General features: G+C 43.6%; 1 protein-coding gene across 9 annotated transcripts in view; it reads right to left on the reverse strand.

Annotated features, from left to right (window-relative positions):
* Positions 1-24384, reverse strand: part of LOC137375158 (alpha-1,4-N-acetylglucosaminyltransferase-like) — a 133663-nt gene that overhangs the window by 12239 nt on the left and 97040 nt on the right. For all 9 annotated transcript variants that reach the window (XM_068041868.1, XM_068041864.1, XM_068041866.1 and 6 more), the window contains one exon: positions 7630-8090. In XM_068041868.1, the coding sequence (XP_067897969.1) occupies positions 7630-8058 (429 nt within the window). In that variant the 5' untranslated portion in view covers positions 8059-8090. The remainder of the gene's footprint in view (positions 1-7629; positions 8091-24384) is intronic.

Raw genomic sequence — 24384 nt, forward strand, 5'->3', positions numbered from 1 at the left:
TCAATTCTGGGTACTGCCTGTGTGGAGTTTGCAAGTTCTCCCTGTGTCTGCGTGGGTTTCCTCCGGGTGCTCCGGTTTCCTCCCACATACCAAAGACTTGCAGGTTGATAGGTAAATTGGCCATTATGAATTGCCCCTAGTGTAGGTAGGTGGTAGGGAAATATAGGGACAGGTGGGGATGTGGTAGGAATATGGAATTAGTGTAGGATTAGTATAAAATGGGTGGTTGATGTTCGGCACAGACTCGGTGGGCCGAAGGGCCTGTTTCAGTGCTGTATCTCTAAACTAAGCAACAGTTGAAAAATAATCAGACAGAACGCTTCCGACCACTTCCTGCACGGCCTAAATAGTCGTCCAGATTGACAGGGAGCTAGTGTGCATGTGCTGTGCCTGCACCAGAAGCATGCAGAGTGTGAAGATCGTGGTGTCAAACAGAGTCTAAAGCTGATTTGGCACACAATCTGCCATTTTAGGTTGCACAGGACTGTTTAACACCTTCTTCTAGTCACTCCAAGCTGAACAAGTGTTCAAATGCGCAAAGAATTTCAAATATTGCTATTTCAAGGGCAGTTAATCATGCCCACCATGGGCTGGATGTTACCGGAGGCGGATGGGACTTCGCCACTGACGTAAATGTTTGTGGCGAACCTGCTTCTGCCTCGCCTGGGGATCTGACTCCCCCCGGGCTTTAAGTGTCCCGAGGCAGGACTTCCACCCACTTGAGGGAGGAGGTCCCACCCCAGTGAGCTACCAGCTAATCAGCGGGCCAGCAGCTCCTAGTCCCAGCAGTGCCACCAGGAACGGTGGCCACTGCTGGGTCTGCAGCCCAGCCAATGACATGGAGCCAGGACTTCAGGTAAGTTGGGCTTGCCTGACCAGGGATGGGGAGATCGGTCGTGGCGGTGGGGCAACGGTAGTTATTTGGGGGGAGGGGAGAGCGTCTTCGGACCCAGGGGTGGGTTGGGAGGCGGGGGCGGCCCTTAATCGGGCACCCTGTGCCTGACGGCCATGGCACCGACCCCCCTCCCCCCCCACCGCAGCGCACAGAAAGGCCGGCTGGTATCGCTGGGCGTCCTTTCACGTCCCCAGCACGCCCGCTTTCCACTGGTAAAATACCCGTGGAGGCAGGAGAGAGCCACTTAAGGGCCTTGACTGGCCTTGGGCGGGCGGGCCGTTTTCCTCCACCTACCCGCCACCACCCCGCCCCCCCCCCACCGCCTGACCGCTGTAAAGATGGCCGGAGGCGGGAGTGGGGAGTGGAGACCTCCCGGAGCCTCCCGCTCAATTCTACGCTGCCCCCACGCCACCATGCGACCCACTGGGGCAGCGGAAAATTCAGCCTCATATTTGGGCCAACATTTTGAACCAGAAGCAGGCTGCTGGTTGAGAAGGGATAGCCACTATACACTCAGCTAATGATCCCCCCAGTCACACGATCACGTGAGGGCAGCGCACCTATAATGAGAGCCAGGCAGCAACAAGGAACGTCGTGGAGCAAACCCCTGCCTGGACCACTCGGTGGGCACCCTCTTGTACACTCAAACCCCTCCACCAGTTTCAGGAAGTGTCTGCTTCTCATTGCACAAGTAAGAACCCAATTAACACCCTCCACCTGCAGATAATCACACAATTGAAACACAATTAAAAGATTAACACTGGAGTTTGTTGGTGGGTGAGTAATAGGCGTGTGGTGCATTGTGAGTGTGTAGTGGGTCATTTGAAGATGTATTCACTGACCTTGACAACCCATGTGAGGTCATTGAACTTCTTCCGGCACTGCCACCAGGTCCACGGTGCCAGCTGCTCCTATTCCTTTCTTTAGGAACTTTGAGGGCCCCCGACCCCTGCAGAAACATGGCATCCCTCTCCTTTACACTTCCTGAACAAATGCCTCCTGCACAGCATCAGAAAACCTGGGAGACCTGTCTTTCGCCTGATTCCCCATTTCCTCTACTTTTCTTTCTCTTCAATTCTTCCACAGTCTGCAGCAGCTTCTATGCAATGTGCTGCGCCCCATAAGAGGGACAGGCTAGTCCTGCATTGCCAGGCGCCTGTTGAATGTACAGTCAGTCAGCAGGGCTTCAGACCATGCTGGGCTACACACTAATTATTTAGGTGAGGAGGCAGCACAAAGTTGGTATGTGGTCTGCTACAATGGAACCAGGTGCAGGGCGATCATGCATTGTGATTCCAGTAGGAAAAAATGGGCCTTAATGAGCTTTTCCCCTATTTATGATATAGTTATAATTAAAATCAGTATGTCTTGCCACTTGTAATAGGGCTTTACCCATTTAGAACACTTACTATTTCATCACATTTACCCACCACACAAGCTCTGTAACTTTGTACAAACACTAATATGATGGAATAGTCTGAGCAAATGTGTGTGTGCGTGTGTATGTGTGTGAAGGACATGCAGTGTGTGTTCTGCCCATTGGTACTTGAAAATTGCATTGGGATCCTATTAATACATAGGACCAGAATTTGCATTGTATTGTGAGGATCTCACCTGTTTTCAGTGGGAGCCATGGCTGGGTATCAAACTGACAGTAAGTGTGATGACAGCAGGGGGATAAGTTCTATTCTCCGATTTTGTGTGTGTTTCCAACATGTTCCCAGTTGTAAATGAGTTGAGATGGGAATGAGAATGTGGTAAAAATAGTTCTTCCTGATTTCTTTCCAAAATGGGCTGGTTATAATTTTGTCCAGGCCTGGACGAAATATATCCTAGGCTATTAAGAGAAACAAGAGAATTAATAGCAGAGGAATGGAAAAAACGTAAGCTTCAACAGGAAAAAGAAAGAGCAATAGAATTGAAAGAACTTGAATTTCAAAGAGAATTGACAATGAAGAAACTTGAACTTGAGGAAAAGGAAAGAGAATGAGAAGGAAAGGAATTCGAATTTAAAAAGATGGAACTAAGACAAAGGGGTGGTCTTGACTCCAGTGAAGGTTTTGGTGGGGAAGATCTGACCCCAGCGAGGAACCAATGGAGAGTCGTTTAAATTTATACAAGCTCTCCCTAACTTTGAGGAAAGGGACGTAGAGGCATTTTTCATTTCCTTTGAAAAGATAATCAACAGATGAAGTGGCCAAATGAAAATTGGACATTGCTTATGTAAAACAGGTTGATGGGCAGAGCTCATGGTGTTTATTCCATGCTTTTTGAGGAGGCTTCTGTAGATTGTGAGATGGCAAAAAAAATTTATTCTCGCTTACTGGCAGAAATTTTGGAACCTCCAGCGATTGTCTGTAAAGACTTATATAGAATTTGAGAGGGTAAAGCAAATTAATTTTGATCATTGCATATGGGAACGAAAGGTAGAGGCCACATATGAGAACCTTAGGGAACTAATTTTCTTGGAAAATTCACTCCCTCCATTCGTAAGAACCCATATAGAGAACCAGAAGGTTTCAACAGTCAGACAGGCAGCGGAAATTGCTGAGAATTACAAGCTTGTTTATAAGCCTAAACCCTTTGTTCGTCACCCCCACAATCCCAAAAACAATAGAAGATGGGAGGGTAAAAGGAAGGCAGGTAGCTGGGGACAGGAAGGGAATGCCCCAGGATCTTCTCCTCAGGCTAGAAAGGAAGATGCTGAGGCTGGAAGTGCAAGCCTAAGTGTTACCATTGTCACAAGGTGTGACACCTTCATGCAGAATGCTGGAAATTGTGGGGTAAACCCATGGAACGTATAGGGTACACAAAGCCAATGCAGAGAAAGGGGTCCTGAATGAGAGTACAACAGATCAGACTGTAGCACTGACTGCAGGTGTAAGGCTAAATACAAATACCACTGTGAGTGCGGCTGTCATGAACAAGATACCTGAGAGTTATGAGGAATTCTTGTCTAAAAGAAAAGTACCTCCATATCCATCAAGTGAGGCAGGTAAACCTATAGTTATACTTAGGGATACAAGAGCCACCCAAACTCTTTTGCTCCCGCATTATCCCCATATCGGTTGATATATTTAATACCTAGAAATCTATCGATCTCTGTCCTGAATATACTCAATGACTGAGTTTCCACAGTCACGGGTAGAGAATTCCAAAGGTTTGCCACCCTCTGAGTGAAGCAATTCATCTTAGGGTGGCACTGTGGCTCAGTGGTTAGCACCACAGCCTCACAGCTCCAGTGACCCATGTTCAGTTCTGGGTACTGCCTGTGCAGAGTTTGCAGGTTCTCCCTGTGACCGTGTGGGTTTCTGACTGGTGCTCCGGTTTCCTCCCACAGCCAAAGACTTGCAGGTTGATAGCTAAATTGGCCATTGTAAATTGCCCCAAGTGCAGATAGGAGAATGGTCGGGATGTGGTAGGGAATATAGGATTAGTATAAATGGGTGGTTGTTGGTCAGCACATACTCGGTGGGCCAAAGGGCCTGTTTCAGTGCTTTATCTCTCTATGACTCTATCTCAATCCTCAATAGCCTACCCCTTATTTTGAGACTGTGCCCACTGGTTCTAGATTCCCCAGCCAGGGGAAACATCCTTCCTGCATCTACCCTGTCGAGCCCTAGAAGAGTTTTGTATGCTTCAATAACATCATCTCTCATTCTTCTATCTCTATAGAATATAGGCCCAGTCTCCTTAATCTGTCCTCATAGGACAATCCTGCCATTCTAGGGATCAGTCTGGTGAACCTTGTTGCACTCCCTGTATGGCAAGTATATCCTTCCTTAGGTAAGGAGACCAAAACTGTGCACAATACTTCAGCTGCGGTCTCACCAAGGCAGCAAGACTTCTTTACTCCTGTAATGAAATCCTCTTGCAATAAAGGCCAACATACCATTTACCTTCCTAATTGCTTGCTGCACTTGCATGTTAGCTTTCAGTGACTTATGAACAAGGATACCCAGGTCCCTTTGGACGTCAACACTTCCCAATCTCTCACCATTTAAGACATATTCTGCATTTCTGTTTTTCCTACCAAAATGGACAACTTCACATTTTTCCACATTGCATTTCACCTGCCATGTTCTTGCCCACGCTCAGCCTGTCTAAATCCCCTTGAAGCCTCTTTGCATTCTCTTCACAACTCACATTCCCACTTAGTTTTGTGCCATCAGCAAACTTGGAAATATTACATTTGGTCCCCACATCCAAATCATTGATATAGATTTTAATCGCGAGGGGGCCCAAGCACTGACCCTTGCAGTACCCCATTAGTCAAAACCTGTCAAGCTGAGAATAACTCGTTTATTCCTACTCTCTGTTTTCTGTCCGTTAACCAATTCTCAATCCATGCCAGTGTATTACCCCCAATCCTTGCGATCCCATGTGCTCTAATATTACTTACTAACCTGTCTGGGACCTTCGCGAAAGCCTTCTGAAAATCCAAATCAACTACTGGTTCCCCATTATCTATTCTGCTGGTTACTTCCTCAGTCAAACACAATTTCCCTTTCATAAATCCAGTTTGACTCTGCCCAATCCTACCAATATTTTATAAATGTCCAGTTACCACATACTTTATAATCGATTCTAGCATTTTCCCTGCTACTGATATCAGGCTTACAGGTCTGTAGTTCCCCATTTTCTCTCTCCCTCCTTCCTTAAATAGTGGGGTTACATTTGCTATCTTCCAATCAGCAGGAACCATTCCAGAATCGACAGAATTTTGGAAGATGACCACCAATGCATTTATTATCTCTACAACCACCTCGTTCAATACTTTGGATGGACATCATCAGATCCAGGGGATTTATTAACTTTCAGTCCCATTAATGTCTCCAGTACTACTTTTTTTACAAATACTGATTTCTTTCAGTTCCTCATTCTTGCTAATCCCTTGGTTCTATAGTATTCCTAGGCGGTTTTTTGTATCTTCATCTGTTTAGACAGACACAAAGTATTTGTTTAGCTTCTCTGCCATTGCCTTATTCCCCATTATAAATTCCGCTGTCTCTTCCTGTCGTGAGCCCACATTTGTCCTTGATAATCTTTCCCTTTTCACATATCTATAGAAGCTTTCACAGTCTGTTTTTGTGTTTCTCGCTACTTTACTTTCATATTCTATTTTCTCTTACTTTATCAGTTTCTTGGTCCTCCTTTGCTGCATTCTAAAATGCTCCCAATCCGCAGGCTTATTACTTTTTTGACAACTTTATAAGCCTCTTCCTTTGATCTAATATAATCTTTAAATTCTTTTGTTAGACATGGTTTGATCACCTTTCCTGCTGGGTTTTTGTGCTTCAAAGTAATGTAAATTTGTTGTAAACCTTGTATTAATTCTTTAAATGCTTGCCATTGACTATCTACCATCATACCTTTTCATGTAGTTTCCCAATCTATTACAGCCAATTTGCCTTCATACCTTCGTAGTTTCCTTTGTTTCATTTTAAGACCCTAGTTTCGGATTGAGCTACATCACTTTCAAACTTGATGTAAAATTCTATCATATTCTGGTCACATAATGAACAGGGTGAGAACAATTGGCATATTTGCTCTTCAACTTTACATTTTAATTTTCAAATAATGTAAATTGCGACTCAAAAACCAACTATAAACAGCATTGTTCAAGCAAATCCAATAGTCAGCACTACTCATTCAGTTAGAAACAGATACATCCACCATACAGTTTAGAAAAAGTAAGCAACAAAACCACTTTCCCTTCTCAGAGAATATTCCAGAGAGATAGATCGAATAAGACTGGAAATGTTGAACAACAGAATGCTGGTGCATCACGGGATACTAGGCTATGTTTTACTGAACCATGTTGCACAAGAGATATTCTTTGAGATCCAAGAGTAACTTTGTCTTCCAGCTATTCTGTGGGGATTTAAGGCAAGACAGAAATACAAAGGATATTGGGATGTGACGTGTTAGTGACAATGCATGTAGTAAAGGTGTGCAGCTCACCACCACATTCTCAGCTGCAATTGGGGATGGGCAATAAATGCTGACCTTGTCAGCAATGCTCACATCCCATAAACAAAGAAAAAGAACACAAAGTGTGATGGACCTACATATCCTTAAGGGGCAGATGCCTGATTAAAGGCACCTCTGGCACAGAATATGCTGCTTTGTTGTGTAAAGAAGTGCTGAACCAACAGGATAAACTGATAAAGAAAAATATGATGAAACAAGAAACAGACTTAACAATGAAAAGTGGAGAAAGAAAAGACTGATATTAAAGGACCCCTGAAGCACCACTGGCTGAGGCTGTGTCACCAATGAGAAGAGAAGGCACACCTGGAGACAGAGTGGAATTAGCAGACTTGAACAACAATGCAGGAAAACCAAGAAACATGCGGCATCAAAGTGGATACAAGGAGGCCCTTGGGCTCGCCTGTGTTGCTAGCCAATAGTGGAGTCAAAGAAACTGTCTATGAGGAAGAAGATGGCATGTGCAGAGGAATCTGTATGTATTTGGCTACTGAATCTTATAGTAAATTTAGTTACTAGGACTTGAGAAATCATTTTTGTTTTAATAAAGTGAACAGAAAGGAAATTACTCTTTGTGTCTGTGGTTAATTTTATCACTCGTCTCAGTAGCTTGTTTAAGTCGAGTCTCACAGGGTTAACAGGAAATATCTACAATTCTCATCATTTCCAAATTTATATTGCATGGTAGCTGCTATATTTAAAAATTGAGGTAATCTTTAAAATTATTTCTATTCATTGGTTACCTTTTGATACCAGCCATTCAGAGGAGTGCCTTCAAATAGTTCAGTGGGTTTCAAAGGTAGAAGGACAACATTACTTATCGAGGAAAGCAAAGGGATACCAGCATAGTCGGGCTGTGGATACTGTGTTAAGTTGCCACTGAATCCCTTCATGAAGTAATAGATAGGGTTATCTGGGTTTAAACGAGCTGCAGCCTCCACTGAACACACCACCAATGGTGCCGGCTCCACTTTGTCAGTTGTCTCCAAAAACAGAATCCCAGTTTTAATGGTTATGTTTGAACGTTTTGGGTCAGCTTTCGTTCTCATCTGGGCTGCTTCCAAGATGTTGTTTTTAACATACTGATAGGTGTCCATGTTACACAATCTGTACAGCACACCACAAATTGTAAATGTGAGGATGAGCAGACCCGATTTATATGCAGAAACCATGGTGTCGAGCTGGGATGTTTCTTCAAAAGCTCCTGTAAAATATGAAGATGAAGAATGTTTTAGTAGTGAATGACTTCACCATTAATGCTTGTACAGATGTGAATTAGGGTTGATCTAGTTTTGTCAAATACATATAGCTATCATGTTATTGACTGCTACAAAAATGTTGGAAAATCATGTTCTTCCAGCACATAAGAGAGAGAAACCAGGAAATTATAGACCTGTTAGCTTAACATCTGCTTTGCAGATCCTTGAGGGACAATTCCAGTCACTTCCACTTTGAGCACATATCCTACTCTTTTTCACCGACTGCGTAAATAATTTCCTAACCAGATGAATAATTTGCCTTCAATTCCATGAGCTTTAATTTTAGCTGACAGTCTCTTGTGTGGAACTATATCAAAATATATTTTTAAGTCCATATCTCGTCCATAGTTGTTTGCCTGTTTACTACTTTGGTTACTTCCTCAAAAATTTCAATGAGGTTTGTTCAACATGACCAATTCTTTACAAATCCATCTTGTTTCTCTCTAATCAGCTCAAATTTCTCGAAGTGCTCAGTGACTCGGTCCTTAATTATAGGTTCCAGTAATATCCCCACAACAGCTGATAGACTAACTGGTCTTCCTTTGTGCTAGGTATGAATCCAACCAGCGGTGAGTTTTGCCCGATTCCCATTGACTTCAATGTTGCTCAGGCTCCTTGGTGCCATACTCAGTCAAATGCTGCCTTGATGTCAAGGGCAGTCAATTTTTAGTCCTATTAGCTTGCCTGGTATTTTTTCTCTGAAGATAATGATTGCTTTCAATTCCTCCCTCCCTTTTACCCCCTGATTTTCTACTATTATTGTGATGCTTTTTGTGTCTTCTACTGCAAAGACAGAAAGAAAATATTTGTTCAAAGTCTCTGCCATTTATGTGTTTCCATTATTAATTCCCCAGTCTCATCCACTAAGGGACTTATGTTTACTTCAGCTACTGTCATCCTTATATACTACTTTCTCCCTTTGCTGGTTTCTAAAATTTCCCAATCTTTTGGCCTACTACTAATTTTGCCACATTGTATATCTCTTCTTTCAATTTGATATCACCCTTAACTTCCTTAGTTAACCGTAGATGGTTCATCCTTCTTGTAGAGTTTTTCTTTCTCAATGGAATATATCTTTGTTGAGAATAATGAAATATCTCCTTAAATGTCTGCCATTGGTTATCATCCCTCGTCCCTTTTAATCTAATTCCCAGTCCACTTAGCCAGCTCTGTCTTCATATCTTTTGAATTGCTTTTATTTAAGACACTAGTTTCAGAACCAAGTTTCTCACCCTCAAACCAAATGTGGAACTCTATCATGTTATGATTGCTGTTCCCTAGGGAACATTTGTTTTTATTCGTTCATGGATGTGGAAGTCGCTGGCAAGGACAACATTTATTACCCATCCCTAATTGCCCTTGAGAATGTGTTGGTGAGCTGCCTTCTTGAATTGCTGCAGTCCATGTGGGGTAGGTAAACCCACAGTGCTGTTAGGAAAGGATTTTGACCCACCGACAGTGAAGGAATGGTGAAATAGTTCCAGTTCAGGATGGTGTGTGATTTGGAGGGGGACATGCAGGTGGTGGTGTTCCCATGCAACTGCTGCCCTTGTACTTCTAGGTGGCAGAGGTTTTGGGTCTGGAAGATGCTATCTAAGGAGCCTTGGTGCATTGCTGCAGTGCATCTTGTAGATGGTGTCACGATCCTTGAGTGTTGTTGGAGCTGCACCCATCCAGGCAAGTGGAGAGTATTCCATCACACTCCTGACTTGTGCCTTGTAAATGGTGGACTGGCCTTGGGGAGTTGGAGGTGACTTACTTGCCGCAGGATTCCTAGCCTGTGATCTGCTGTTGTAGCCACGGTATTTATATGGTTACTCCAGCTCAGTTTCTGGTCAATGGTAACCCCCAGGATGTAGATAGTGGGGGATTCCTTGATGGTAATGCCGTTGAATGTCAAGGGGTGATCATTAGAGTCTCTCTTGTTGGAGACGGTCATTGCCTGGCACTTGTATGGTGCGAATGTTACTTTCCACTTATCAGCCCAAGCCTGGATATTGTCCAGGTTTTGTTACGTTTCTACACGGACTGTTTCGGTTTCTGAGGAGTCGCAAATAGTGCTGAACATTCTGCAATCATCTGCGAACATCCCCACCTCTGACCTTATGATTGAAGGAAGCTCATTGACGAAGCAGCTGAAGATGGTTAGGCCTTGAACCTACCCTGAACAAATCCTGCAGTGATGTCCTGGAGCTGAGATGATTGACCTCCATCAACCGCAACCGTCTTCCTTTGCATGAGGTACGACTCCAACCAGTGGCGACTTTTCCTCCTGATTCCCATTGACTCCAGTTTTGCTAGGGCTCCTTGATGCCATACTCGGTCAAATGCTGCCTCGATGTCAAGGGCAGTCACCTCATCTCTTGAGTTCAGCTCTTTTGTCCATGTTTGAACCAAGGCTGTAACGAGGTCAGGAGCTGAGTGGCCCTGGTGGAACCCAAACTGAGTGTCACTGAGCAGGTTATTGCTAAGCAAGTGCTGCTTGATAGTACTGTCGATGACACCTTCCATTACTTTACTGATGATTGAAAGTAGACTGATGGAGCAGTAATATGCCGGGTTGAACCTGTCCTGCTTTTTGTGTACAGGACATACCTGGGCAATTTTTCACATTGCTGGGTAGATGCCAGTGTTGTAGCTGTACTGGAACAGTTTGGCTAGGGGTGCAGCTAGTTCTGGAGCACAGGTCTTCAGTACTATTGTCGGAATGTTGTCAGGGCCATAGTCTTTGCAGTATCGAATGCCTTTAGTCGTTTCATGATTTCACGCGAGTGAATCGAATTGGCTGAAGACTGGCATCTGTGAAGCTGGGGACTTCAGGAGGATTCCAATATGGATCACTAACTCTGCACCTCTGGCTGAAGATTGATTCTGTGGCAAGTAACACACATCCTGACTCTCCAAAGCTGTCCACAAGGCACAAACCTGGAGTATGATGTAATACTTTGCGCTTGCCTGGATGAGTGCAGCTCCAACAATGCTGAAGAAGCTCGACACCATTCAAGACAAAGCAGCCAACTTGATTGGCACCCCATGCACCACCTTAAACATTCATTCCACTGTCCAAACCCGCTACCACTCCCACCCAGAAGGACAAGGGCAGCAGTTGCAGGGGATCGACACCAACTACAAATTCCCCTCCAAGCCACACACCATCCTGACTTGGAACTATATCACTGTTCCTTCACTGTCACTGGGTCAAAATCCTGGAACTACCTTCCTAACAGCACTGTGGGTGTACCTACCCCACATGGACTGCAGCAGTTCAAGAAGGCTGCTCACCATCACTTTCTCAAGGGCAATTAGGAATGGGTAATAAATGCTGACCGAGACAGTGACGCCCACATCCCTGGAACGAATAGAAAAAAAGAATTCCTAGCCTTTGAGCTGCTCTTGTAGCCAGAGTATTTATACGGCTGGTGCAGTTAAGTTTCTGGTCAACTGTAACCCCCAGGATGTTGACGGTAGAGGATTCAGAGATGCCATTAAATGCCAAGTGGAGATGGTTAGGTTCTCTCTTGTTGGAGATGGTCATTGCCTGGCACTTGTGTGGTGCGACTGTTACTTTCCACTTATCAGCACAAGCCTGAATGTTATCCAGGTCTTGCTGCTTATGGACGCAGACTGCTTCAGTATCTGAGGAGTCACGAATAGCTCTGAACACTGTCCAATCATCAGCGAACATCCTCACTTCTGACCTTAAGGTGGAGGAAGGTTATTGATGAAACAGCTGAAGATGGTTGGATCTAGGACATTACCCTGAGGAACTCATGCAGCATTGCTCTGGGGCTTAGATATTTGGACTCCAACAACCACAACCATCTTCCTTTGTGCTAGGTATGACTCCAACCAGTGGAGAGTTTTGCCCGATTCCCATTGACTTCAATGTTGCTCAGGCTCCTTGGTGCCATACTCAGTCAAATGCTGCCTTGATGTCAAGGGCAGTCAATTTTTAGTCCTATTAGCTTGCCTGGTATTTTTTCTCTGAAGATAATGATTGCTTTCAATTCCTCCCTCCCTTTTACCCCCTGATTTTCTACTATTATTGTGATGCTTTTTGTGTCTTCTACTGCAAAGACAGAAAGAAAATATTTGTTCAAAGTCTCTGCCATTTCCGTGTTTCCATTATTAATTCCCCAGTCTCATCCACTAAGGGACCTATGTTTACTTCAGCTACTGTCATCCTTATATACTACTTTCTCCCTTTGCTGGTTTCTAAAATTTCCCAATCTTTTGGCCTACTACTAATTTTGCCACATTGTATATCTCTTCTTTCAATTTGATATCATCCTTAACTTCCTTAGTTAACCGTGGATGGTTCATCCTTCTTGTAGAGTTTTTCTTTCTCAACTGAACATATCTTTGTTGAGAATAATGAAATATCTCCTTAAATGTCTGCCATTGGTTATCATCCCTCTTACCTTTTAATCTATTTCCCAGTCCACTTAGCCAGCTCTGTCTTCATATCTTTTGAATTGCTTTTATTTAAGACACTAGTTTCAGAACTAAGTTTCTCACCCTCAAACCAAATGTGGAACTCTATCATGTTATGATTGCTGTTCCCTAGGGAACATTTGTTTTTATTCGTTCATGGATGTGGAAGTCGCTGGCAAGGACAACATTTATTACCCATCCCTAATTGCCCTTGAGAATGTGTTGGTGAGCTGCCTTCTTGAATTGCTGCAGTCCATGTGGGGTAGGTAAACCCACAGTGCTGTTAGGAAAGGATTTTGACCCACCGACAGTGAAGGAATGGTGAAATAGTTCCAGTTCAGGATGGTGTGTGATTTGGAGGGGGACATGCAGGTGGTGGTGTTCCCATGCAACTGCTGCCCTTGTACTTCTAGGTGGCAGAGGTTTTGGGTCTGGAAGATGCTATCTAAGGAGCCTTGGTGCATTGCTGCAGTGCATCTTGTAGATGGTGTCACGATCCTTGAGTGTTGTTGGAGCTGCACCCATCCAGGCAAGTGGAGAGTATTCCATCACACTCCTGACTTGTGCCTTGTAAATGGTGGACTGGCCTTGGGGAGTTGGAGGTGACTTACTTGCCGCAGGATTCCTAGCCTGTGACCTGCTGTTGTAGCCACGGTATTTATATGGTTACTCCAGCTCAGTTTCTGGTCAATGGTAACCCCCAGGATGTAGATAGTGGGGGATTCCTTGATGGTAATGCCGTTGAATGTCAAGGGGTGATCATTAGAGTCTCTCTTGTTGGAGACGGTCATTGCCTGGCACTTGTATGGTGCGAATGTTACTTTCCACTTATCAGCCCAAGCCTGGATATTGTGTAGGTCTTGCTACGTTTCTACACGGACTGTTTCGGTATCTGAGGAGTCGCAAATAGTGCTGAACATTCTGCAATCATCCGCGAACATCCCCACCTCTGACCTTATGATTGAAGGAAGCTCATTGACGAAGCAGCTGAAGATGGTTAGGCCTTGAACCTATCCTGAGCAAATCCTGCAGTGATGTCCTGGAGCTGAGATGATTGCCCTCCATCAACCGCAACCATCTTCCTTTGCATGAGGTACGACTCCAACCAGTGGAGACTTTTCCTCCTGATTCCCATTGACTCCAGTTTTGCTAGGGCTACTTGATGCCATACTCGGTCAAATGCTGCCTCGATGTCAAGAGCAGTCACTCTCACCTCATCTCTTGAGTTCAGCTCTTTTGTCCATGTTTGAACCAAGGCTGTAACGAGGTCAGGAGCTGAGTGGCCCTGGTGGAACCCAAACTGAGTGTCACTGAGCAGGTTATTGCTAAGCAAGTGCTGCTTGATAGTACTGTCGATGACACCTTCCATTACTTTACTGATGATTGAAAGTAGACTGATGGAGCAGTAATTGGCCGGGTTGAACCTGTCCTGCTTTTTGTGTACAGGACATACCTGGGCAATTTTTCACATTGCTGGGTAGATGCCAGTGTTGTAGCTGTACAGGAACAGCTTGGCTAGGGGTGCAGCTAGTTCTGGAGCACAGGTCTTCAGTACTATTGTCGGAATGTTGTCAGGGCCATCGTCTTTGCAGTATCGAGTGCCTTTAGTCGTTTCTTGATTTCACGCGAGTGAATCGAATTGGCTGAAGACTGGCATCTGTGAAGCTGGGGACTTCAGGAGGATTCCAATATGGATCACTAACTCTGCACCTCTGGCTGAAGATTGATTCTGTGGCGAGTAACACACATCCTGACTCTCCAAAGCTGTCCACAAGGCACAAACCTGGAGTATGATGTAATACTTTGCGCTTGCCTGGATGAGTGCAGCTCCAACAACGCTGAAGAAGCTCGACGCCATTCAAGATAAAGCAGCCAACTTGATTGGCACCCCATGCGCCACCTTAAACATTCATTCCACTGTCCAAACCCGCTACCACCCCCACCCAGAAGGACAAGGGCAGCAGCTGCAGGGGATCGACACCACCTACAAATTCCCCTCCAAGCCACACACCATCCTGACTTGGAACTATATCACTGTTCCTTCACTGTCACTGGGTCAAAATCCTGGAACTCCCTTCCTAACAGCACTGTGGGTGTACCTACCCCACATGGACTGCAGCAGTTCAAGAAGGCTGCTCACCATCACCTTCTGAAGGGCAATTAGGAATGGGTAATAAATGCTGGCCGGGACAGTGACGCCCACATCGCTGGATCGAATAGAAAAAAAGAATTCCTAGCCTTTGAGCTGCTCTTGTAGCCAGAGTATTTATGCGGCTGGTGCAGTTAAGTTTCTGGTCAACTGTAACCCCCAGGATGTTGACGGTAGAGGATTCAGAGATGCCATTAAATGCCAAGTGGAGATGGTTAGGTTCTCTCTTGTTGGAGATGGTCATTGCCTGGCACTTGTGTGGTGCGACTGTTACTTTCCACTTATCAGCACAAGCCTGAATGTTATCCAGGTCTTGCTGCTTATGGACGCAGACTGCTTCAGTATCTGAGGAGTCACGAATAGCTCTGAACACTGTCCAATCATCAGCGAACATCCTCACTTCTGACCTTAAGATGGAGGAAGGTTATTGATGAAACAGCTGAAGATGGTTGGATCTAGGACATTACCCTGAGGAACTCATGCAGCATTGCTCTGGGGCTTAGATATTTGGACTCCAACAACCACAACCATCTTCCTTTGTGCTAGGTATGACTCCAACCAGTGGAGAGTTTTGCCCGATTCCCATTGACTTCAATGTTGCTAAGGCTCCTTGGTGCCATACTCAGTCAAATGCTGCCTTGATGTCAAGGGCAGTCAATTTTTAGTCCTATTAGCTTGTCTGGTATTTTTTCTCTGAAGATAATGATTGCTTTCAATTCCTCCCTCCCTTTTACCCCCTGATTTTCTACTATTATTGTGATGCTTTTTGTGTCTTCTACTGCAAAGACAGAAAGAAAATATTTGTTCAAAGTCTCTGCCATTTCCGTGTTTTCATTATTAATTCCCCAGTCTCATCCACTAAGGGACTTATGTTTACTTCAGTTACTGTCATCCTTATATACTACTTTCTCCCTTTGCTGGTTTCTAAAATTTCCCAATCTTTTGGCCTACTACTAATTTTGCCACATTGTATATCTCTTCTTTCAATTTGATATCATCCTTAACTTCCTTAGTTAACCGTGGATGGTTCTTCCTTCTTGTAGAGTTTTTCTTTCTCAATGGAATATATCTTTGTTGAGAATAATGAAATATCTCCTTAAATGTCTGCCATTGGTTATCATCCCTCTTACCTTTTAATCTATTTCCCAGTCCACTTAGCCAGCTCTGTCTTCATATCTTTTGAATTTCTTTTATTTAAGACACTAGTTTCGGAACCAAGTTTCTCACCCTCAAACCAAATTTGGAATTCTATCATGTTATGATTGCTGTTCCCTAGGGAACATTTGTTTTTATTCGTTCATGGATGTGGAAGTCGCTGGCAAGGACAACATTTATTACCCATCCCTAATTGCCCTTGAGAATGTGTTGGTGAGCTGCCTTCTTGAATTGCTGCAGTCCATGTGGGGTAGGTAAACCCACAGTGCTGTTAGGAAAGGATTTTGACCCACCGACAGTGAAGGAATGGTGAAATAGTTCCAGTTCAGGATGGTGTGTGATTTGGAGGGGGACATGCAGGTGGTGGTGTTCCCATGCAACTGCTGCCCTTGTACTTCTAGGTGGCAGAGGTTTTGGGTCTGGAAGATGCTATCTAAGGAGCCTTGGTGCATTGCTGCAGTGCATCTTGTAGATGGTGTCACGATCCTTGAGTGTTGTTGGAGCTGCACCCATCCAGGCAAGTGGAGAGTATTCCATCACACTCCTGACTTGTGCCTTGTAAATGGTGGACTGGCCTTGGGGAGTTGGAGGTGACTTACTTGCCGCAGGATTCCTAGCCTGTGACCTGCTGTTGTAGCCACGGTATTTATATGGTTACTCCAGCTCAGTTTCTGGTCAATGGTAACCCCCAGGATGTAGATAGTGGGGAATTCAGAGATTGTAATGCCAATGAATGTCAAGGGGAGATGGTTAGAAACTCTCTTACTTGAGATAGTCCTTGCCTGGCACGTGTGTGTGGCGCAAATGTTGCTTGCCACTTATCAGTCCAAGCTTAGATATTGCCCAGGTCTTGCTGCATTTCTCTGCAGACTGCTTCAGTATGTGAGGAATCACGAATGGTGCTGAACATTGTGCAATCATCAGTGAACTTACCCAATTCTGACCTCATGACTGAAGGAAGCTCATTGATGAAGAAGCTGAAAATGGTTGGGCCTGGGACATTACCCTGAGAGAATCCTGCAGAGATGTCCTGGAGTTGAGATGATTGACCTCCGACAACAACAGCCATCTTTGTTTGTGCTATGTATGATTCCAACTAGCAGAGAGGTTTCCCTCGATTCCCATTGACTCCAGTTTTGCTAGGGCTCCTTGATGCCATACTCGGTCAAAATGTTGCCTTGATGTCAAGGGCAGTCACCTCACCTCTTGTGTCTCTTTTGTCCATGTTTGAACCAAGGCTGTAATGAGGTTAGGAGCTGAGTGGCCCTGGCGGAACCAAACTGAGCATCACTCAGCAGGTTAATGCTAACCAAGTGCCGCTTGATAGCACTGTCGACGACACCTTCAATCACTTTTCTGATGATCAAGAGTAGACTGATGGGGCGGTAATTGGCTGGGTTGGATTTGTCCTGCTTTTTGTGTACAAGACATACCTGGGCAATTTTCCACATTGTCAGGTAGATGCCAGTGATGTAGCTGTACTGGAGCAGCTTGGCGAGGGGCGCGGCAAGTTCCGGAGCAAAGGTCTTAAGTACTGTTTTACTGAGATTATTTATGAATCCTGTCTCATTACACAGTACTAGATCTAAAATAGCCTGTTCCCTGGTTGGTTCCACAATGTATTGTTAGAAGAAACTGCCCTGAATACCCTCTATGAACACCTCCTCAAGTCTTCCTTTGCCAATTTGATTTCTCTACTTACGTATGAACATATGAATTAGGAGCAGGAGTAGGCCACTCGACCCCTCGAGCCTGCTCCATCATTCAATAAGTTCATGGCTGAACTGATTACTCCACATTTCCACCTACCCCCGACAACCTTCCACCCCCTCGCTTATCAAGAATCTATTTACCTCTGCCTTAAAAATATTCAAAGACTCTGCTTCCACCGCCTTTCTATGAAGAGAATTCCAAAGACTCACGACCCTCTGAGAGAAAATTTTTTCCTCATCTCTGTCTTAAATGGGCAACCCCTTATTTTTAAACAGTGACCCCTAGTTTTAGATTGTCTCACAAGGGGAAACATCCTTTCCACCTACACCCTGTCAAGACCCCTCAGGATCTTCTATGTTTCAATCAAGTTACCTTACTCTTCTAAATTCCAGCAGGTACAAGCCTAGCCTGTCCAATCTTTCCTCGTAAGACAGCCCACCCATTCCAGGTATTAGTCTAGTAAACCTTCTCTGTACTGCCTCCAACACATTTACATCCTTCCTTAAATAAGGAGGCCAGTACTGTATACTGTACTCACCAATGCCCTGTATAACTAAAGCATAACCTCCCTACTTTTGTATAAAATTCCCCTCATGATTAACTATTCATAACATAACATTCTATTAGCTTTCCTAATTACGTGCTGTACCTGCATACTAACCTTTTGTGATTCATGCACTAGGACACCCAGATTCCTCTGCATCTCAGAGCTCTGCAATCTCTCACCATTTAGAAAATATGCTTCTTTTTATTCCTCCTACCAAAGTGGACAATTTCCCACTTTCCCACATTATACTCCATTGGCCAGGTCTTTTCCCACCCACTTAACCAATCTATATCCCTTTGTAGCCCCCTTATGTCATCTTCACAACTTACTTTCCTATCTATCTTTGTGTCATCAGCAAATTTAGCAACCATACCTTCGGTCCCTTCATCTAAGTCATTTATATAAATTGTAAAAAGTTGAGGCCCCAGCACAGATCCCTGTCGCACACAACTTGTTACATCTTGCCAACCAGAAAATGACCCATTTCTGCCTACTCTCTGTTTCCTGTTAGCTATCCAATCTTCTATCCATGCCAATATGTTACGCCCTACACTCTGAGCTTTTATCTTCTGCAATAACCTTTGATGTGGTACCTTATCAAATGCCTTCTGGAAATCTAAGTACAATACATCCACTGGTTCTCCTTTATCCACAGCACATGTAACTCCCTCAAAGAACTTCAATAAATTGATTAAAAGTGATTTCCCTTTCACAAAACCGTGTTGACTCTGCCTGATTCCCTTGAATTTTTCTAAATGCCCTGCTATAACGTCTTTAATAATAACTTCTAACATTTTCCCTGAGACAAATGTTAAGCTAAATGGCCTATAGTTTCTTGCTTTCTGTCTCCCTTCCTTTTTGAATAAAGGAGTTACATACACTGTTTTCCAATCTCATAGAACCTTTCCCGAATCTAGGGAATTTTGGAAAATTAAAACTAACGCATCAATTATCTCACTAGCCACTTCTTTTAACACCCTAGGATGAAGTCCATCAGGATCTGGGGACGAGTTTGCCCAGAGCTCCAACAGTTTGTCAGGACCACTTCCCTGATGATCGTAATTTTCTTGAGTTCCTCCCTCCCCTCCATTTCCTGACTTACAGCTGATACTGGGATGTTACTTGTATCCTCATTAGTGAAGACCAATGCAAAATACCTGTTCAATTTATCTGCCATGTCCTTATTATCCATTATTAATTCCCCAGACTCACTTTCTATAGGACCAAAACTCACTTTCTTAACTCTTTTCTTTTTAAAATATCCATCGAAACTCTTCCTATCTGTCTTTATATTTCGAGCTAGCTTTCTCTCGTACTCTAATTTAACCTTCCTTATCAATCTTTTAGTCATTCTTTGCTGTTTTTATTATTCTGTCCAATCTTCTGACCTGCCTCCCATCTATGTGCAATTATAGGCTTTTTCTTTCAGTTTGATACTATCTTTAACTCTTTTTGTTAACCACGGATGGCGGGTCCCACCCATGGAATCTTTCTTTCTCATTGAAATGTAGCTATTCTGTGTATTCTGAAATAGCCCCTTAAATGTCTGCCACAGCATCTCTATTGACCTATCCCGTAATCTAATTTGTCAGTTCACTTTAGCTAGATCTGCTTTCATGCCCTCATCATTGCCCTTATTTAAGTTTAAAATACTAGTCTTGGACCCACTCCACTCTCCCCAAAGTGAATGTCGAATTCATCCATATTATGATCGCTGCTACCTAGGGGCGCCTTAACTATGAGGTCATTAATTAATCCTAACTTGTTGCACACTACCAGGTCTAGTATAGCCTGCTCTCTGGTTGGCTCCAGAATGTATTGTTCAAAGAAATTATCCTGTAAACATTCTAAGCACTCCTCATCTAGGCGACCTCTGCTCATCTGATTTTTCCAGTCTGTATGTAGGTTAAAATCCCCCATAATTATCACTGTACCTATCTGACAAGCTGCCATTATTTCTTCCTTATACCCCATCCGACAGTGTGGTTGCTGGGTGGCCTGTACACCACTCCCACAAGTGATTTCTTGCCTTTATGATTTCTCATCTCTACCCAAACTGCTTCTACATCCTGGTTTCCTGAACTTAGGTCATCCCTCTCTATTGCGCTAATACCATCATTAATTAACAGAGCAACCCCTGCACATTTTCCTTGCTTCCTGTCCTTCCTGAATGCCATGTGCCCTTCAATATTCAGGTGCCAATCTATGTCATCCTTCAGCCATGTCTCTGTAATGGCTATCAGATCGTACTTATTTATTTCTATTTGAGCTCTCAGTTCATCTGTTTTGTTTTGAATGCTATGTTCAGTCAGATACAGAGCCTTTAGTTTTGTCCTTTTATTATTTTTGTAACCTCTAGCCTTATCTGTTCATTTACTCTTAGATGTGTACGTTCTGTCCCTTCCTGACACAGTCTGTTTATCATTTCCCATATTAATACCTTTCTCTCTTGCCTTGTCTCTACTCCTTGATTTACCTTATCTTACCAAATTTGATCCCTTGCCCCCACTATTCAGTTTAAACCCTCCTTACTTCCCTAGTTATGCAGCTCGCTGGAACACCGGCACCAGCATGGTTCAGGTGTAGACCATCCCAACGGTACAGCCACCATTTTCCCCAATACTGGTGCCAGTGCCCCACAAACTGGAACCCACTTCTACCTCACCAGCCTTTGAGCCATATGAGGATTGAAGTCACGCACCATTTTTGCAGTGCCTTTCTTACAAGCCCCATTATTTCTTAATTTGTACTCTGTTCTACAGTGTAGCTACTGTCAGGGGGTCTATAGACGACTCCCACCAGTGATTTCTTTCAGTTGCTTATTCTCAGTATTCTATGTTTGATAAGTATTCCCTTACTCTTAGATTATTAACTATGTCTGGACCATTACTCATTCTTAAATCTATTATGGCCTGCCCACATCTTGGTTACATAAGATTTTGCAATAGGCACCCCTAATCTCTGAGCTAATATTTTTTGCCACATCTTTCCTGCTATCGGGAAGGTTTGTTTCCATCATTCTTGGGATGTAAGCATCGCTGGCACGGTCAGCGTTTATTGTCCATCCCTAATTGCTCTTGAGCAGGTATTGTGAGCCACCTCCAACTTAATGGCTTGCTCGGCCATTTCAGAGGGTAGTTAAAACTCAACCACATTGGTGTAGGTCTGGAGTCACATGTCGGCCAGACTGGGTATGGATGGCAGATGTACTCCCCTGAAGGACATTGGTGAACCCAGATGGATTTTTACAACAATCCGGTAGTTTCATGATCATTATTAATGAGACTAGCATTTCATTCAAGGTTTATTCATTAAATGAATTGAAGTTCTCCCAGCTGCTGTGGTGCAATTTGAACTCTCGTCTCCGAGGCATTAGTCCAGGCCTCTGAATTACTAGTCCAGTAACATCACTGCTACGCAAGTCTCTCAGAAACTTACATTACAGTGTTCAGTCCTCACTTATTCCTCATAAAAAGAGAAAAATGGTTACTAGGTGGTCAGTTCCTGAGAGAACTCCTCACTTTGCATGCCTATTATGGGGCATCTGCTGTCATCCTTTGTCCTTTCTCACCCAATCTCCTGTCTTCCACTCTTCAAGTTCTCTGACTGTAATAGTGGATGCATTTTTGCCCAAACTTCAAGTTAACTACCAGTTTAAGTGGTCTCTGTCTGCTAGTTTAAACCCCATCCCCTGACCATGCCTGCTCTTTGTTTGTGAGCTCTGGAAAAGATCTGGATCTTCAGGACCGCAATTCTGCATTGGACTGCATCGGACGACACTGTAAGATTCAGTTTTTGTCTCTGATCTGCTGCTCTGTTGCTAACATTTTAAATTAACTTTGATCAGTTTACAGTCCTTTTCCCATCACTGCTATAACTGAAAGAATTCAATTCTCTGCTGAGCCTGTGACTGGCCATTGGCTGTGCTAGGTTTTTCATGATCAGCTACAGTCTCTTCCTGGACAGAAACTCACTTGCCTTAGCCAAAGTACAAACCTGCACTGCTTCTGGATTTTATGATGATCTCCAACTTCACCAATGTCTTTGTGTCCTGCAACTGATTCTGTACATCTCCTGGATCTTCATTCCTACAGAATTACCTCCATCAGTTCGCCCTCTGATACTCTATTGTCAAGCAATTTCTGTACCTCACTTACTATGCCTGTTTCTGAACTTGAACAACAGTTCGTCGATGCCTTATGCTGACTCCACCCTATCTACATCAATGTTATCCCGCCATAGGATTTCTGCCTTTCACTCCGGACACCATCCTATTGTGTCCTATCTATGTCCCATTTACTATCAGAATTTTATAACTACTAATAATTGCTATGTAACCAAACCGATGTAACTCCAATAGTCCTTGTGTCCATTCTTGTGCGCATTTTAGCTGTCACTCTGGACTCTCAGCTTCCCAAATCCCTACCCCAAACCTCTTCAATACTCAGCAACCTTCCTGATCTCTTACTACCGTCCCAGGTTTCATTCCTTCTTGGACAAGCTTACAGATTCCCTCTTTGCCTCTCTTGGCATCCTCCGAAGGGCCATTGAGGCAATCTGCTCTGCTTTATTAAAAGCAACAACCCCAAGTGCCCCATCCTACTCTCTCACCAATCTTCCCACCCAGTGCATCCGCTAGGAGCTAATTTTGCCAATCTCCTTCCCGCTCAATTCACCCCTTCCACTGCACTCTTTGTGGACTCTACCAGTGGATTAGATCTCAACGCCTCTGTCTGTAACTCCTTCCAGAATGTCATTTCACTGGTGAACAAGACATTTGCCTTCCATAAATTTATTGTGGATGATTGTATCAACATAATGACCTTGACAGAAAGCTGGCTGAGGGTTGATGCCATCTTCCCCCTAAATGAAGCCTCATTGTTCATTCTATGCTCAAAGTGATAAGTGATTTCCAATGCTTGTCTGGCTTTTGAAACTTTTTGGTTCTCTACATGAGTTCACACGACTGGAGGGATTGAATTTTAAAACTCTTCCAAGAGAATCAGTTCTCTAAGGTTCTCATACGTGGCTTCCAACTGTACTGCCCATATCTAATGATCAAAATTAGTTTGCTTTACCCTCTCAAATTCTGCCTAAGTCTGCTCAGCCACTCTCCGGAGTTTCTGAAACTTTGGTCAGTGAGCTTCAGGGACTAAGCACATGCAGCGAAAATAGCCATTTTGCCATCTCATAATCTGCAGAAGCCTCTTCAGAAAGCATGGCATAAACCTCATGAACTCTTCCCATCAACCTGCTTTGCATAAGCAGTGTCCAGCTTTCCTTTGGCCATTTCATTTTTTGGCTTTTTTTTAAAGAAAATGAAAAATGCCTCTACGTCCCTTTCCTCAAACCAAGGGAAAGCCTGTATAAATTTAAACAGATTTTTGCTGGGTCCTGGGATGAATTTAGATTCTTCCTGACCATAATTTTCCCTGGGCCAAGACTACCCTTTCGTCTTAGTTCCATCTCTCTTGACTTCCCTATCTTCTTTTTCACTTTCTCTCTGAAATGCTCTCTCTTTCTCCCTTTCCTCTTCTTCAAATTCAGGTTTTTTCATTGTCAATTCTTTTTCAGCCTCAAGTTTTTTTTAGTTGTAACTGAATTTTAGCTAACTCAACTGCATCACTCTCTGACCTGCTATCTCCTTCTTATTCTTCTTTCAGTTTCAAATGTTGGGCTATTACTTCAATTATCTCTGCTTTTTTAGCACCTGATTTCAATTCTAACCCCAATTGTGCTGCAAAATCTTTTAGTTTAACCTTGGTTAAAGTTTTCAAGTAACTGTGGGATATATTCTCCTTTCCCAGAAAAGCTGCAGCAACTGCTAATGCCATTCCAGTGGTGTAGACATTCCCCTAATATACAAGAAACCTGTTTCTTTTATTTTTCTCTTTTTTTCTCTTTCAATTTATGATACTCCCCTGACAATTAACATTATCTGCAACGATTTGATCCCAACAAGAATCCCCAATTAATATGTTACGACTGAGGCAGGAGGAGTGCACTGTTAATTCAGTCCCACTTCTCCACAGGTCCCAGCATATCAATATATTTTCCCACCTACCGAAAAAACAGCCAATTACACACTGTATCAGTCCCCTAGAATAAAGCACGCCAACCAGGTTTCTTTAATCAACAACAAAATTAACTATTTATGATAAAAACAAGTCTTAACCAATAGTGAGATAAATCTCTATACAAAAAGCTTCTTATTTCATTGGCCTTCATGCACACACATTAT

The sequence above is a fragment of the Heterodontus francisci genome, chromosome 11, assembly GCF_036365525.1.
Source record: "Heterodontus francisci isolate sHetFra1 chromosome 11, sHetFra1.hap1, whole genome shotgun sequence".
NCBI classification, from domain to species: domain Eukaryota; kingdom Metazoa; phylum Chordata; class Chondrichthyes; order Heterodontiformes; family Heterodontidae; genus Heterodontus; species Heterodontus francisci.